Genomic DNA, 10,706 nt, shown 5'->3' on the forward strand with positions numbered 1-10,706 from the left:
AAACAAAAAAGTGAAGGTTTATATATAACCAGCTTCCCACTGCCTCCTTCTGTGCTATTGGTTTTCTAGGCTTTTCTATGCAAAGCATTTCAGCAATATACTTAAATGAGTGGATGTTGCATAATATGATTATGTGCTTTTCTAAACTGAGGAATGTGTCCCACTTGCTGCATGTTACACATTGCTGCCTTGATTCTTTCATTGGAAAGGAAATTATGTGATGACACTTCTATATTCCTGGCAGCTGTCAAATGCTAAAGCAGAAACTTAGGGGATTGGGGTTTTTTCGTTTTTCTCTGTACTGAAAACTAGTATAACTTTCTCTTATGTTTTTAGCTCTGAAGGGAAAGATTACATTTGATTCAGGTAATCTTTTTTTCTCTGTCTCACCCCAATATACTACCCTAACTTGTATTACAGGAATTCGCACGTATGTGTAATTAGGGTAAAAAAAAAAAAAAACAGCCTCCGAAGGGTATATTGGCAGTCCTGAGATGAGCTAGCCTACTACTGAGAGAACACGGCTGTAAGCTTCCTGACTTGACCTCTAGTACCTAGATCCAGCCACAGGCGTGTTCGCAATCACGGGTTAAGCGCGTTCGTTCTTTTCCCACTTCGTTCCCGCCTCAGACGCCGTGAAGCTTGCTCTAGCCCGGGGCTAACACAGCCTACAGGCTACGGCTGTGTCCCTTCTTCCCGCTCCCTCTGATCCCCCTTCTCTCGCCAGCTAACTCCGGAACGGCCTGGCTGCGGAGCTGATGCGTAGATGTAAAACTGCGTATCGCCCTTGCAAAAGCACTTCTTCACCTCGCAGCAAGGTGTCTGTGTGGGAAGGCAGGAGGAAGGGCGCTGTGCGACGCCCGCCGCCGCCTCCTCGAGCTGGGGCTCCGTCCCCTCAGCGGGCGGGGGCTGGCGGCGGTGGCCGAGCCGGCCCCCTGCCAGGACCCTCCTTTCTCCCCGAGACACCCGCTAACCCGCTCCCTCCTAGCCTTCTGGGGGCCGGCTGCTCCCGGCCCCTCCGGGGTACCCCCCTCCTGCCGGCGGACATACCGATGCCCCGCCGCCGTTAACGGCCCGCCGCCGGCCGGTGCGCGAGGGAGTGGGCGTGGCCGGCCAGCCGCGCGCCGCCGCCTGCGCACGCGCGGAGGCGCAGTGCGCGACCTCGGAAGCGGCGGGGAGGGCGGGTGCGATGCGGCCGGCGGGAGCATGACAGGTGGCGGGAAGCGGAGGCCGCGCGGGGCGGCGGGCCCGGCCGGCGAGCAGGTGGCCGTTAGTGGGGGGAGGGGGGGGGAACGGGACGGGACACGGGGGGGGGGGGGTCGCCGCGCCTGAGGGGGCCAAGCCTGCCAGCGGGGCCCGGCCCTGCGGGGGTCGCGGGGACAGGCAGCCGTGGCCCGAGGCACCCCCGGGCCTGGGGGGCGAGCTCCGAGGCGGCGGTCGTGGGGCTGTAGGCCTGAATCGGCGCGGATGCCTTGTTGTAGTGCCGGGCCTCTGCCTCCCTGCCCCCCGTTCTGGTTTGCTCCGTAGCTTTGAGGAGAGCCCCTGGGCTCCTCGTTCTCCAAGATGGGAGCCTCTCCCCGGTACCCCGGCTTCTCCCGGGTGGCCGCCGTGTTTCAGGTGTGCTGTAGACAGCAACCGCCCCAGCCTCCTCATCCGCCCGGGGTGCCTTCTGGTAGTAACAAGTACTCGGGGTAGAGTTAAGTACCTGATGGCGGCCCACTTAAGAGGTGAAATGTCTGCCTCATTGTAGTATCCTAACAAGAGACAAGAAACCTTGCTCTTTTTTTAATTGTTGTTGTTGTTCTTCAAAACAAGGGGATAACGATTCCTACCAATTCTTGGAGCCTTATGAGGTCGTTGAGGTTACCGCTTTAGTGGTGTGCATGCTTCAATGGGTCATTTCCTAGCCTGTTTCAGTTCACGTTACATCATTTTAAAAAAAGAAAAACAACTTAAACTTTAAGCTACTTTTAAAATGCTGTACTGTAAACTGCACCGGTTCAGACGTTGAATAGCAGAGTAGTTCCAATAGTAGAGATGTGGAGGATTTTTGTTGTGTCATTTAACCGGACATGACAAAATAGTATTCCTACTTTCAAATGTCTGCAAAACACACGAGTTTCTTGGATACAAGCTGCTGTGTGATTGGAAATGGTTATTTTAAAATAATGTAGAACTTAGATTAAACGTTGGGGTTGCTTAGTCCTTTGATTAACTAATAAAAGCACTTCTGTTGGTTATATTGACCCATTAATATCAAAGTAGCACTTTGTTATTTCATGCATGTTTAGCATATGTCTCGGATAATGCACTTTTAAGGAATTCTGTTCAAAACAGATGTTCTAATCAGTATATATGCTGGTTTAAGTAACACGCATGACTTAATGGTCGAAATCATTGGTCCTCCAGTAATACAGAATTTCTGTAAAATCCTTTAGTAGAACTGACAGGAAGCAATTAAATGAACTTTGGTTTGGTTTTGTTTTTGTTTTTTATCTGCAGTGTGAAAAAAATGGAGATGTCAAGAAGAGAAGGTCAAATCAGGCAGATATCCCCGATAATCTTCGTCAAGAAGCAGAAACATGCTATCAGCTTAGACTGCCTGAAGACTTCTATCAGTTTTGGAAGTTCTGTGAGGAACTAGATCCTGAGAAACCAAGTGGTGGGTTTTTAAATTTTTTTTTTTTTCCTCTTCTAACTTTCACTCTCAAAAAGAGCCTGAAGGCAGGCAAACTGGAGGTGGTCAGATGCATTCTAATGCTGCTTCAGTATTCAGTTAAGATGCAGGATATTTACATGAGTGTAAACAAGAATACTGGAGATAATCACAAAGATGTCGGTACACTTCAAGCTTTCTAAAATATAACTACTTAAATAGTGTAATACAAAGGGATTAAATGTTGTCTAAAGCTGCCTTTCTTGTAAGTACATTTAAAATGTTTAGTATGGAACTGGTTTCCTCATATCAATCTAGGTTTCAGCTTACCCAAATTTATTATATAACAGAATGTGGCACCCCTAGGCGCTCTAGAAATGACAGTTTCTTTTAGAATCATAGAATGGTTTGGGTTGAAAGGAACCTTGAAAGGTCATCTAGTCCAACCCCCCTGCAATAAGCAGGGACATCTTCAATGAGATCAGGTTGCTCAGAGCCCCATCCATCCCGACCTTGAATGTTGCCAGGGATGGGGCATCTACCACCTCTCTGGGCAACCTGTTCCAGTGTTTTACCACCCTCATTGTGAAAAATTTCTTCCTTATAGCTAGTCTGAATCTACCCTCTTTTAGTTTAAAACAATTACCCCTTGTCCTATCGCAACAGGCCCTGCTAAAAAGTTTGTCCCCATCTTTCTTATGGGCCCCTGCTGGCCGCAGTTCTTTTGATGCAGCCCAGGATATGGTTGGCCTCTGGGCTGCGAGTGCCCATTCCTGGCTCATGTCCAGCTTTTCATCCACCAGTACCCCCCAAGTCCTTCTCCTCAGGGCTGCTCTCTGTCCCTTCATCCCCCAGCCTGTATTGATACCAGGGGTTGCCCTGACCCAGGCACAGGGCCCTGTACTTGGTCTCGTTGAACCTCATGAGGTTCACACAGGCCCACTTCTCCAGCTTGTCCAGGTCCCTCTGGGTGGCATCCCATCCCTGAGTCGTGTCAGCTGCACCACTCAGCTTGGTGTCATCTGCAAACTTGCTGAGGGTGCACTCGATCTTGCTGTCTGTGTCACTGATGAAGATATTGAACAGTACCGGTCCCATTCCGGACCCCTGAGGGACACCGCTTATCACTGATCTCCATCTGGACATTGAGCTGTTGATCACTACTTCTTATGAGAAGTGTAATAACCTAACTCTTGAATGAAAGCTATCTGAATAAAAGAATGCCTCAGCTTTCCTTGTCTGGTAAAAACAGTGTTTGACTGTTTGCATTTATGGAAGCTTTTGATACCTGAGTGACATAGGAACTTCTTGGTTTAGATATGCACCCACCAGAAAGTAAACCAGTTCATGCTTTGCTTTTCAGATGCACTTGTGTCAAGTGTTGGACTTACGCTGGTTGGACCATATGATATTCTTGCTGGAAAACACAAAAAAGCAAAATCAACAGATCTGGACTTCAATCTTCATTGGAGATTCTTCTATGATCCCCCAGAATTCCAGACTATACTTGTCGGGGATAGCAAAACACAGTATCACATGGGATATTTCAGGTATTTTATTTAATATATGCTCTTGCTGGACTATAATTATGTGTAGCTTTTTCTCCTCTGTTTTCCATGAGACAGGGTTTGAGAACTGTGCACTATCACCAAACAATCCTTTTTCTCCTGTAATAGGATAGTAACACATGGGTTGATTATCTTTTATTAAAAAAGATCAACAATATTGTTGTTGAAGACTAGATTTAAATATTTATTAAACTACCTCTCCCAACCCTCCAGAGCACCTTCACTTATTAATCTTTAAGTTTTGCCATGGCACTTAGAAGGAAAAGTCAAGCCTTATGAAATAAAGGGAATGTGTATTCTCTCTGCATGTATTGATAGAAGCTCCTTTCAAAGCCATGCTGTAAGATTTTAGAGCTTTAGATCTAAGGGTGTTTCTTGTTGGGTTTCTGAAGGAGATAGCAGCATGGTGAGGAGGCAAACTGATTTTACTTTGAAATAGGAGAAATGGGCACAGCTTAACTATTTGTGTGTACTTTTTCGTAAATAGGGATGTGCCAGATGAGCTTCCAGTGTGGGTTGGCGCAAATGAAGCTAAGAAGGGCTGTGTGATTTCACAAGTTGGTGATAACGTCTTTGCCGCAGTCAAGTAAGGTTCATATTTACTTCTATTTATAAAAAGTAGAGTAGAAGAGAAACTATTAATCGGGAGATGTGACGTGGAATAACGCAGCTAACTCTTGTATCTTTCTCGAGAAACCTTCGCTTATTTTTGGCTCCTGCTAGCCAGTTTAATGGTACTCTTAAAAGCCTTAATAGGCTTTTTGACAGTGTTTTCCTTTTACAAGTAAAATGGATAAGTGTTAATTATCTCATTCTTCAAATATATTGGAAGGGATAGGCTCTATAGGAAAAAGAAATGCCCACTGGGTGTGTTAAAATACTTTATAAGTAAAGAAAGGACATCTCAAACAGTGGTGAAGGAAGTCTGAATATTGTGCTAAATGTGTAGCGTCTAGCTCCTGTTCTTGCCTACAAAAAAGTACATTATTTTTGTATATAATGAATGACTGCAAGAAGTACCATTTCTGACCTGGGGCAGGATAACGCTTATATGGATATGTAATTCAGTATGGTTCATGAAGCTTTACATGGTCCTGCATCATGAATTTAAACAACAGATTTCATGACCTGTCAGTTAAAAATGGAAAGCTCTCTAAGGACAGACGCGTGTCAGTAAGTGAAAGCATACTGAAGAAAAGCTTCTGCAAAAGAACCCTTGTGTAGTGCAGAGTTAAATGAGGACATTTGTTTTGAAAGCACCATGATGAAACTCATAAATATGTATTTATGCGTGTGACTTGGATGACAAATAGTGTATACAGCACTGAAGCAGCAAACTGAATTCTTAAGATAGAAAGCTGAACAGCTACTGAGTCCAGGAGAATCCTCAGCACCTGCAGATTGCATAAACTGTATTGTAATGCAAATACAGATAGGAAATGCCGAAGTACTGTCTGTGCCAAATTCTTTTTTCTTTCTCGTTGTTAAGAGGCTTGCATTCCCAAGTCTGTGTGTATAAATAAACACATGACTGCTAATCTTCATTATAAGGTTTGGAGATTTAGTGATTGGAAGGCTATTCACTTGTTTGTTCTCTGTTAAGTTCTTTTAAGACATGTTTCTTCTGTTTGCAGATTATTTTTGTCAAAAAAACTTAAGGAAGTGACTGATAAAAAGAAAAATGCTATTTTGAAAGACATAGATGAAAAACTAACAAGAACAGCAAAAGAACTGGGTTATTCTCTGGAACAAAAAACCATGAAGATGAAACAGAGAGATAAGAAAGTATGACTTTCCTGATCCACTGGAGAGAACTAAGTTCTGTTAAACTTTTTTCATTTACTTGCCTTTTTTTTTTATTTTTTTCTTCCTAGTCAGTAAAGATGCTTCATTTAGGAATTTCCAGAGCTAATCAGCTCTCTCTATAAAACTTTAGGAGAGGGAAGATTAATAGAAGTGTGTTCTAAATAATAGGATTAAATCAAAACACTTCACTATTGTAAACCATAGCTTGGCATTCAATTAAAGAAAAAAAAAAAACAGTAAGGGAAATAGTCTAAAAACTAAAACAAATGGGGAGCATGGAAAAAAAACTGCTTCAAAGTGAAGATTCATGTAAACAGTTGGGTTGGATCTGTTGGAAACGGGAACATTAAAGGTGGTATGGATTAGTAATAGGGTTTTTTTGCAGACCTATCAGAAATAATTATGGTAGGGGTGACTCAACAAATGTAGTACAGTGCTACACAAGTGACTACAAGGATTCCTAGATTTCAGAACTTGGCTGAAATGGAGTTTCCAGTTATTTTAGTAAAGTATAAAAGTATTAAAAGTAACTGCTATATACTTTAAAACTAAGTTGATGTCCTGGCGCCTGGACACTATATTAGGTTTGACCATCAGTAGTCAGGCGTTAATGTTATTTAGTGAGGTGAGTGATTTTATGACTTACAGTGCTGTATTCAGTTTCCTGTCTCTTCATTTAGGTGGTGACCAAAGCATTTCATGGAGCAGGCCTAGTTGTTCCGGTAGACAAAAATGATGTTGGATACAGAGAACTTCCTGAAACAAATGGTAAATATCTTGTTTACTATATTCTTCTGCTTTATTTAAGTAAACAACCTTCAGTCATACAGCTACTCTGCAAAAACCAAACTGCTTTCCTATTTCCTACTTGAAGAATATGAGCGGTGGGAGTAAAAGGCAGGAGTCTTAACCATCACACTTCAGCTCAAAGTATTTTCTTTAAACAAACCAGATGAGAATCAATGAAATACGCTAAATCTGAAATAATTCCTGAAGTAGTAGTTGAGACAACCCTCTCTTTTGTATTGGCACAGGCATGCGGGAAGTAGATCCAAAGAACTGATCTACATTCAGGGATTTGTGGGTTTATTTCTTCGCCCCCCTTTTCTCCCAGTGTTGTTCTAATCAGAATTGGTTCCTTGATGAAAGTTCACCACACAAATGCTCGTATCTATATGGGGAACTGAGACAGATGGGTATGGGGCAAGAATGAGCAGCAAAGGGAAAGGGGGAAGCTTTTTCACCAGCAGCTCAGGGTGTGTCCGTTTAGTCTTCATGTAAGCGTGACACACATGTATGTTTTTGCCACAAACTACTTCTGTGCAATATTAAATTTCTTTCTTTAAACTTCTAAATATTTCTGCTTTTGTTTTTTGCAGCTAACCTCAAAAAAATTTGTAAGGCCATTGTTGATGCTCCTACTGATGATGAGAGACTGAAGGCCTTTGCACCCATTCAAGAAATGCTCACCTTTGTTCAGTTTGCTAATGATGAATGTGACTATGGAATGGGATATGAACTGGGTGTGGACCTGTTTTGCTATGGATCACATGTGAGTACTGCAACAACCATACTTTGCGAAATTAGGCATTACTTTATGCATGGACTGGGAGCTGTTCTGTGTCATAGATCTTTATTCCCAACTCTGTCGCATAATTATCCCTAGGAATCATGAAAGCCTACAAGAATATTCTTAATTTGTGAAGACTGTTAAAAAGTCACACTTGTGACACCATTCTATGTTCAATTTAAAATTGTGTGTATGGAAAGCACAATTACGCAATCCAGAAGCGTTTAAATAGCATTTAACTGTTGTGATTTGGCGTGGAGTAATACAAGGAGTTGTTATTAGACTCCTAAAAATGCGGAGTGTCTGATCCAGATATACTGAATAGCTATAGCCCCCTGTCCCCAACTACTTGTATGGGCACAAGCACTCATGTTCAGCTGGATCAAGAAACAGACTGATGTTTGTAGTAACACCAGCAAAAAAAATGGACCCTAAGTCAGTTGCCTGCCTACGCTGCCTGTATGGCTGTGTAAAAGACCTCCCACCAGCTAGCTGCATCTCCAAGTTTCTAATATCTCTCTTTCTGGTTCTGTGTTAACAGAATATCATAAATAAGCTGATTGACATAATCACACATAACACTTTTTGGTCTGTATTAGCCACTGCCCCATTGATGAAAAGGGTCACGTCTGTAATAAATTTATGGCTAGGAAATAACGTATAAAGAAGCTTCAACGTAAGTGCAGTGTGAACAGATGGGTGTAGAAACACCCATGCAAAATAGCTTCTTTTAGTAGAAACAGTATTGGCTAAGGGGCGCTCCAAAGCATCATGTAGAAAGATTAAAAAATCTTGCAGTACTAAATGTAGGCCCAGAAAAGCTGTGCTCAACACTAGTTAAAATATTTAGCCACTGAAATGAAGAAAAGTTGCTGCTCTGTCCATACGCTGTTAAATCACTAATCTGTTTCTTAGATTTCCTGCCCTGCTCTTGTAAGTTCCCTACAGCATCTGGGAATGTGTTGTATTTCCCTCTATCCTGTGTATTTAGGGCCCTTCCTTCACTGACTGCGCTGCTTCAGCTGCTTAATTCCTTCCTACATCTGGAATGGCTGTGAAGGAAATAGTTACTCCCAGTTGGCTGAGTAGGTGGAGGCAAAACCCCATCTCTCGCACTCTGTGCTTCTTAGCACATGAGATTAACTACTGACAAACTCATGCAATGAATAATTATGTCTTCACAGCATTGTGACGTGGCCTGATACCTATCTTACGCAGCAATTTGAAACAGCTATAATTTTGCAGCTATCTTCTGAAAATAGAAACCTTACTTCATTTTCTAGTTTAGTAAACAGAAAGGAAGAACAATGGCTTCACACATAAATAACACCATGGTTGGCCCCAGCATTTTTGCCTGGCTGTAGATGCTTAGAGCTGCTTTCCATTCTGACAAGAGCTCTGCATGCAGAGCCAGAAAAACTCTGACACTTCATGTGTAGCCCAAGACACAAAATGACTTAAACCTCTTTCCTGTCATAGATGTGCAATGGCCTTACAGGTACAGTAACCATCACAAATGCTAAATATGCTCTGACCGCTATACGTCTGAAGCACTGAAATAGTTACTGAGTACTGTTGTGATCCCCTGGAGCCGTGGGGTGTGACGGGACGAGGGACTTCAACCGCAGGCTGGACCTCTCCATGCCTTGAATAGCTATCATCTCTTGCCTTGCTAAAAATAGATTTCCATCTCTCACAGCAGCAGTTCAGGTAACCCGGCCTGACCTCGCTGTGGCCCTTACAGGTGTAGCGTGGCTGTGTGCTCAGCCCTTTCGGGGGTGGCTGAAGGACCCTTTCGGGGGTGGCGCAGTTTGAAGTGGCAGAGCCTTCAGGCCGGGCTGCTCCCGCGGTACAAACAAGGCCACTGACCCCCAGGGCTGCTCTTGTTTTCCCTCTCGCCTACAGTACTTCCACAAGACGGTGGGCCAGCTGCTGCCTCTGGCTTACACCCTGCTGAAGAGGAACCTCTTTGCCCAGATCATCGAGTCGCACTTGGCCAACCGGCGGGAGGAGAAGGTGGACCAGCTCGCGCCCTGAGCGGGGCAGCGGGGCCCCCAGCGGCGGGCGTCCTCGCGTTCCCCGGCGTGGGGTTTTCTCCGTGGCGGTGCGCGTGCGCGGCGGCTGTACCCCGCGGGGCCGTTCCCGCCGCCAGTAAAGCTGTTCTGAGGACGGAGCCGTCTCCCCGTGCTGCCTGCTCGTACCCAACCGCGGGGGGGGGGGGGGGGGGTGTCACGTGCCGCTACTGCGGCAACCTGCGGGCGGAAGTCATCGTGCGTGACGCGGGGCGAGGGGCTGGGCCTGGGCCTGGCTGTCCCGCGGCCACGCCCCGGCGGGGCACCGCTGCCGCGGCAGCGGCGGGACTCGGCCGGGGCGGGCAAGAGATGCTCTTCGGAAGAGCGCCGGCACCGCGAAGGAGAGCAGGGGCTTTCGGGCGCTCAGCGCTCTGAGACCCGGCGGGGAGGAGCGCGGCTGGCGGCCTCTGCATCCATCCGTCAGTGCCAGGTCACCGTGCTTCCCCTGCGGCCGGGACTTGCTGCCTGTGCCTGCAGCTCAAGCTTGGGCACAGGGACAGCTGAAGTACAGCGAAGCCTAGCCCACTCAGCGTTGCTGTGCCACTTACTGTAACGAAGCCCAAGAAGGGCGGGTTACTATTTCATGTTCCTTAGAGAATCTGTAGGCAGCGGGGAAGTGATTAAATCATGGACTTGTTTGGTGTAGCTCAGTCGCAGCCAGCTGCTTATTTACACCTACCAAGCCCCATTTCCTTGCTCTCGGTGACTTTTACTGTAAAAGAAACAGTAAAAGAAACTCTAACATAAAGGAAATAAGAGAGCATCACAGAAAAGAGGCTCTGCAAGCCCAAGACAAAGAGCCCCATTTCCTCAAGTCTAGGTAAAAAATTCAGTTACAGCAGCTTTCCCTTTTGCATTGTAACAAAGCACTGCATCTGCCCTCAATCTGCCGGACCTTAATGAATTAACAGGGGAACAACAGGATTAAAAACCAGCTAACTGATAGTACAAGATAAATTAGAAATTCCACTGCATTTGCTACCTTGTTAGATGAAGTCACCCCATTTTCACGAATCTAGACTTTTAAAAATGGA

General features: G+C 45.2%; 1 protein-coding gene across 1 annotated transcript; it reads left to right on the forward strand.

The window, feature by feature from the left end:
* Positions 1–981: 981 nt before the first annotated feature.
* Positions 982–9,773, forward strand: HPF1 (histone PARylation factor 1). The gene is made up of 8 exons (XM_075500316.1): positions 982–1,263; positions 2,503–2,662; positions 4,020–4,206; positions 4,712–4,810; positions 5,859–6,009; positions 6,711–6,798; positions 7,410–7,582; positions 9,506–9,773. The coding sequence occupies exons 1-8, from the start codon at positions 1,207–1,209 to the stop codon at positions 9,635–9,637; spliced, it is 1,047 nt and encodes a 348-aa protein (XP_075356431.1). The 5' UTR covers positions 982–1,206; the 3' UTR covers positions 9,638–9,773.
* The last annotated feature ends 933 nt before the right edge of the window (positions 9,774–10,706 follow it).

Source organism: Mycteria americana, chromosome 4, assembly GCF_035582795.1.
Source record: "Mycteria americana isolate JAX WOST 10 ecotype Jacksonville Zoo and Gardens chromosome 4, USCA_MyAme_1.0, whole genome shotgun sequence".
Classification (NCBI taxonomy): domain Eukaryota; kingdom Metazoa; phylum Chordata; class Aves; order Ciconiiformes; family Ciconiidae; genus Mycteria; species Mycteria americana.

Coding starts and splice junctions, on each gene's coding strand:
- HPF1 (XM_075500316.1), top strand. CDS start 1,207: ATGACAGGTGGCGGGAAGCGGAGGCCGCGCGGGGCGGCGGGCCCGGCC. Junction 1,264..2,502: donor CGGGCCCGGCCGGCGAGCAG/GTGGCCGTTAGT, acceptor TTTTATCTGCAG/TGTGAAAAAAATGGAGATGT. Junction 2,663..4,019: donor AGATCCTGAGAAACCAAGTG/GTGGGTTTTTAA, acceptor TTTGCTTTTCAG/ATGCACTTGTGTCAAGTGTT.